This window comes from Pygoscelis adeliae, unplaced genomic scaffold (assembly GCF_000699105.1).
Source record: "Pygoscelis adeliae isolate BGI_AS28 unplaced genomic scaffold, ASM69910v1 Scaffold278, whole genome shotgun sequence".
NCBI lineage: Eukaryota > Metazoa > Chordata > Aves > Sphenisciformes > Spheniscidae > Pygoscelis > Pygoscelis adeliae.
Genome location: NW_008825411.1, coordinates 797,927 through 804,413, shown reverse-complemented (window position 1 = coordinate 804,413; position 6,487 = coordinate 797,927). Strand labels below are relative to the sequence as shown.

The 6,487-nt window shown below is 49.6% G+C and overlaps 1 protein-coding gene across 1 annotated transcript in view; it reads right to left on the bottom strand.

Annotated features, from left to right (window-relative positions):
* Positions 1-582: 582 nt before the first annotated feature.
* IL5RA (interleukin 5 receptor, alpha) overlaps positions 583-6,487 on the bottom strand; it is a 19,007-nt gene continuing 13,102 nt past the window's right edge. Inside the window, exons 11-12 of the mRNA XM_009330633.1 lie at positions 2,646-2,727; positions 583-675 (exon numbers count right to left, since the gene is read on the bottom strand). Coding sequence (XP_009328908.1) covers positions 583-675; positions 2,646-2,727 — 175 coding nt within the window. The remainder of the gene's footprint in view (positions 676-2,645; positions 2,728-6,487) is intronic.

The following is a 6,487-nucleotide window of genomic DNA, read 5'->3' as shown; positions in this document are numbered from 1 at the left end:
TCCTTTGTCAATGAATTGCATTTCCACGGCGGTTCTTGAGGTTATTTGCCGAGTTCACACTGTTTCATTACAGTGTCGGTGAAGGCCGAGTGCGAGTCCCCACTCTCATGATGGATGTGCTGCAGCCGTGCAGCACCGGGGATGGCGGCACTGGGGTGCTCTACAGCTTGTTTTACTCTTTTCCCAGTTTTGACGCACCTTGGTCGCTGCCAGGGACCACGGCTGGGTACCTTGCTGCCATGCACAGGGCTGCGCCAAGTCCCAGTTTGCATTTTGCACCTTGAGTTGCCAGAGTTATTTAAAAGAAAACAAAAAATCCAAAAGATTAAGCTGTCAACCAGAAAAAAAGCCATTGGCTCTTTTCCAGAATGTGTTTTTTTTCCTACACAGCCCTTGTACCGTGTACGTGTATCCTGCTTAAACTGGGACTTTTTGTTTAGTAGCTTATCATTACGCAAGGCACCTCGTGGAAGCAAGTCCTCCTCCCCCGTTGGACCCGCCGCCGCAGCGGCGGTCGAAGCCTGCTCCGGCGATGCCGGGTGGCGTGCCAGGGCCGCGCGGCCTCGCCAGCCCCGCAGCCTCTCAGAAGACAGAGTTGTCGAGGGCGCTGCAGTAGAGATCTTCAGCGAAGCTGCCGAACTCGGTCTCCAGGTCGCTGGTGCAGGTACGTGCTCTCTGGAAAGCAAACACCACTTTTAGCTGGCGAGCTGGGGGGTAAACTGAGGTTATCAACTGAACTGCGCTAATTAAGAGAGAGGAGTCATGACATATCGTTTTAAGCCTGTGTTGAATATTTGTTATGAAACAAATGCTGCACAGCCCTCACTTAACAGCACGTTTTGCAAAACACCGTGTTTCAAGTTGGTGCATTTAAAGAGGGATTCACCCAAAACGTTTCCTGAGGTAAGAGCCCAGAAAGAGCGTTGGTTTCAACAGAAGAATTTCGCCAGAAAGTTCACATTCCCGCTGAAGTTCTCCCAGGGCTGCTCATCACTCTGTCCCTCGGGCCAGCAGCCCCCTGCACCCACGGATTTCCCATTTGGCATGCTCTGCACAACACAGTTGACCACAGTGGCCCACCAGACAGCCCTCTGTAGCCAAGGACGAAGGACAAAGAGCCCTGGGAGGAGCTGGAGGGCATGTTACGAGGCACATGAATTTTTCTGAATGAACAGCAGTGAAGCCCACTTGCGGGGCCAGATCCCGACCCCTCGGTACTGAGCAGAGTTGTGCAAGCAAGCGTGCAGGGACAGGGTGGCTCGCAGAAGGAAGCAGAAAGCAGTAGTTCAGCTGCCGGGAAGCCTGCGGGGCGGCGGGAGGCAGAGCTGCGCCTCGGGGCCGAGTGCGGTTCCCACGGGCAGCGCTGCCACCGCTGCGCCGGGCTTCCGTCACCTCGCCCCGCTGTTGACCCTACAAATTTAGGAATTGAATGCCCACAACAAACAGCTGCTGGGGGTTTCACTCTCCCGGGTGATCTCAGCAGAGACACCGGGGCCGTGTCCTCACCTCTCCCTGCCGGTGCCACCACCCTTGCAGCCGCGGTGCCAGCAGAAAGCCTCCAGCCGGTATCGCCTCCCCGCACCGAGCTCACTTTAAGTAAAGAGACGACTAAATGCAAGGCAGTGCTGCTTCCCGTAATGTGAAACAGCCTTTGCAAGCTCACATCTTCTAGCTGCAGTGTTAACATTCGCTATTTCTCATATTCTTATTTGTGATACCCTAAGTCGTGTTATTTTACACCAGTGGCTTTAATTAAAAACAAACATTACATGATAATCTTTTAAGCCCGTTTCCTTGACCAGACCGTGGAATAAGAACAATACCCAAAAAATCAAACCCCTATTCTAAGGGTACAAATTAAAATCAAGTTACTGAGCAGCACTTCCCTTGAGCAGACAATGAGGAGCTTTATCTTATCTGTAAGGCAAATGTATTTATCAGGAAGTAACAGCAAACATAATAAGGCTTAAGACCAGCTTAACAGTAGGACCAAAACATTTCCCATTGTTAGTTTCACAAAATAAATCAGCTCTCCAGGAGTCAACCTCCAGGCCCTGCCAAGGCAGCGCTATCTGCCTGGCTGTGCTCGGCGGAAGGAGCAACTGCGTTTCCGTACAAAGGGCAGAGCCGTAGGTACGGCACCGTGTGCCTGAAATTCGTTGCGCATGAGAAAAGCGCTCGACAGTAGCACTTCATCCTTTCGTTCCTTTCTAACCCTCCCCAAAACACTCCATCTACAAAAAAAAGGCCAGATCCAGAGCTACCGCAGACTGGGACCTGTCCTCGGCAGAGGAGGTGGCCACACAGCCAGGTGAGAACCGACCACAGCAGTTACCATCGCAAGAACAGCCTCACAAACTGCTGAATTTGATGGCTGACTCGATGTTATACTCTAGTCAGGGCTGTGCATATCGTTGCGTTAACTGCACCCGCGAATTTCCCATTTGGCGTGTTTTGCACCACACATTTGACAACGTAGTCCTCATTTAATATGGACGTTAGAAACTCTAAGAGGTCAGAAGGCTTTAACTGAGCAGTAACGAGCTCTATGCTCACAGCCTGACGGGGAAAGAGCAGCACACAAACACAAGCCTTACTTCTAGTCAAAAAAAAAAAAAAGCAGCGTGACTGAAATGTTCTTTTACCTCGTAGTCATTTGGGAAGGGATCTCTGAATTTGTTGCTGGGTGTTGGAATTGGTGGAAACAGTTTACTCCATATGTGGTTTCTGCAAAAAACAGTAGCGGAGGGATGTGAAAGAATTGCTTTTTCGGATGGATGACACATCCAACAAGCAGCACGCGTTTAGCCCTGCGAGAAGGCACGTCTCCTCGCACTGCCAGCCCCCCTGGCCCCCTCCCACTCAGTCATCGGCATCTGACGGCAGCAGCAGGTTCAAAAGGGGTCAAAGTAATAGATAATGGTCCACCGGCGGACACCCCGAGGACTGGGCAGGTGTGCCACTCCTCACAGGACGCTTCTGGACCCTGGGGACGTGCGGACGACAAAGAGGAGGTGGGCTGACACTCTCCCCCCATCGGCCCCTCCCATCGCAGCCCCAGCAGAGAGCTGGGCTAGAAGGTCCGATCCAACGGGGCACTGCTGTGGCTTTTAACGGCCAGCGATAGGCCTGTCTTGGAGAGAAATTAATTGCTCTAATCTGTCTGTTCACGCTCATGTTCTTCCCAAGGGCTGCGTTGTCATGTACCTTGTTTGGACAGTCAAGACAGGCTGCCTCTTGCTCAGACTTTGGTTTCTGGACATAATCTGCCCGCGTCTCGGGGTAGGAGAGCAACCGCAAATAATTGCGTGCCGAGGGAACAAGGAGGCAAGGAACGGGACCAGAGATGGCTGACAGTAAATGGTTCTGCTTAGCGGAGTAATAACTCATCCTGCTAACACCCTTTGAGATACTCCTTCCCTGCCAGACGCTCTTTAGTCTGGCTCAAGCATACAGGCTTATATATCTTTGTGATAGCAAGTGAACTTTTTCTTGTCTTTGATATATCCCAGAGTACAGACTTCTCATTTCAATCGCCAAAACGCATTCACCATCTCTACCCCTGGATAGCACGATGTCCAAACAGGGCCAGATTTTAATGGGAACTTGGCCTGAGTGAACATTATAGGATTTAGCCCAGAATTAGTATCCGGCGCCTGTTCTGTGGAGCGAGCCTGACATCCATGAAGCAGAGACGCGGCCAAGGTGTGGAGCCCTAGCTGCTGGGACCAAGGGCAGATCTGCTCCTCTGCCCCGTTTATTTTGTGACAATTCTCCTGGATGATGTCTGGTTAGTTCAATGCTTATGTTCTTATGACTATTCTTCTTCTAAAAGCCTTCTGAGTTCTGTCAAGTTTTCTTTTACCCTATTATTCCTCCTCACCAGGAAGGTGAGGAGGAATAATATTTTTCTGACTATCAGTTTGGAGCTAAATCTTCCTGGCTGAGCTGCTGCTACCTTGAAGGAGACATTGATGCTTAACTAATTACCGGGCGAAGGGAAGGGCCGTACCACTGCTCACACGATAGACCTGACCAAGCAAGCTGCGGGATGCCTCCCCATTGCTGCACATGGACGAGGGTTTGTGACGGAGGTGTACAGCCAGAAGTGGGAATATGGGGAGGAAAAGCAGGGTGTGAGCGGGTTGTTTTTAGGAGACATTTGCATCCTCTTTGTTGAAATGCTGAACGCAGTCCAACCACCGCTGGCTGCAGAGGACAAGTCAGGCTGTGCGGTCACCACCAGCAGAGCGGGATGGTGGCCGCTGGTGTAACTCAGGAGTGGGACCGGGATGAGTGCCAATATTAACACCCCAGCGCCTGGCATCATCTCTACTCTTCCCAGCTTTCCTGCCAAGGGTTAGGTCTTTGTGACCATACCCAGGTTAGCTTTGCAAGCGCTGTTGTCTTCACAGCTCCTGCACTCCATCGGGTCTCCCAAGCCTTTCAGGAGGAAGGCCCTGGAGGCCACGTGATTCCACCCACATCGTATTTCAGCTCAGAGTGTGGTTTTGATTTACGCTATTTCTGTGCAATGTAACCAACAAGATTTGGGTTTGTTTGGAATTGGCGCGTTTCTAGCTGTGCTGTTTGTCAATAAAAGATTTTGATGGAGCCATATCAAAATTATTTATTGAGTCAGCAAAAAGCATAAGTTACACATCGCTTCTGGAATAGAAACTGTTAAGGAGGGGTGCACAAATGCCCAAGAGAAATGAGGCAGAAGCACACTTGTGTTCGTAGGGGCCGCTTGCCCCTCAGGTGCAAGAGTCTTTGCAGTGAGGCGTTGGTGGGGGGTGATGACAGTGGTGCCCTCAGAATGGTCCTGTTCTTTTTTGCAGGAGACTGAAAAGTTGGAGTTATGTGATTAAATACCTTGTCGCAAAAAATGTTCCCGATATCTCTGCTTGTCTCTACATGGGTTACAACATGGCTGTTTCCATTAGCGCTACGTGGACCTTCAGGCTTTGGAAACACCCCACGGGACCCTCGTGCCTTAACTCAGCGTTTCAGGGCCTCCAGTTACTGTGCTGGGGCTGTCTTTCTGAAATTTGCCACCTTTCCCACAGGTCGTGACATGAAAAGGCCAAAGATAAATAAAGAGAAATAAGTAGGAGAACAACTTCTTCTTTTCCCTCTTCTAACCGCCACGATGAGATTGATAAAAATATTTGTTTTCACAGTATGTTAGAGTGCCTTTTCTAGTGCCTTGCCTCCACCAAGATTCCCTGCGACATTTTCCAAACGACTTCCCTGTAGCGGGTGGCTGGCGACTGCTGGTGGCGGACTGGAGTGGAGTGCGGAAGAGGGAGGGGTACCTGGTGGAGGTCGGGATGACCACATCGATTTCAGGGTATGGAGGGGCTACTGACTGTCCTCACGTCAATTAAGTGGAGAGCAGCTGGGAGCAAGTTATTAACTACATCCTCCTGTGGGCTCACCTCCAGGAGAAAATGTTATTCCAAGGTACAGCCTGAGGAAGTACAGAAGATGCTCATTCATGAAGACAGAGGGCAAACTAGGAAAAAATTCAATTGTGCTTTATATCAAGACGGTAACCCCATCAGCTACTGCACGTAAGTGAAGGGAAAAGACTATCCAAACAGTCCCAAAGGGCTACTTTGCCTTGTAGCGTTTCCCCAAACGGCGGGCTGTATCTCTGATGCCTGCAATCACCAGGAAGCACACAGAAAAATTTATAGAACTCTCTGCTATAATGAAATTCCTTATAATGGCTTCAAATCGTATGAAATTTGAAATGATTCTGTGGCTTGAATTGCATGGTACACTTCATGAATTTTCAGCAGCAGTAAAAACTGAGAGTACTAATGAAACTGTGATCTAGTGAACCTGTTCTATTTTTCTTTTTTTAATATCTGCAGATACAACAAATGAGCAGGCTAAGCACTGCATTTCATCTTCTCACACTTCCCACCTCCTCCCAGGGCAGGCTGGAGGATTAGAGAAGTGGCAAGGACACTGAACAAGAAGCAGCTTGGAAAGGGTGGAGTAAAGCTAGCAACTTCGTGAAACTCAGTGCAGCAGGCAGATAAAATTTTAATCACTTTGGCAAAGGTGGAATGTAATGAGCCTTTGGGTGCTAGGGAATTATATACTAGCCAGGCAGAGAGAAACTCCTAGCAGCAATCAACGCAGCATCACACAGCTGAACCTGGAAAAGCTAGCTTGAATTTGCCTAATGTATGTTCATTTGTTCATAAAATGCATTAGTACAGCATCTTCAAGCTGGTCCTTGAGTAGAAGTCTTCCCCTATACCTATTTCTCCCCTTCTATCTGTTTCAGGATCTCCGCAGGGTGTAACTGCATAATATCCAAATACTCGCAGAACTCCACAGGAAACCATGGAGCGGTATGACTGCTACTAACTGGTGGTGGAACTAACTGGTGGTGGTGTTTTGCTGTCCCAAACAGAGAGGAGAGAGCCGATGGAGATGATGCTGGAGCAGCGGAGGACTTCCGGTTTAA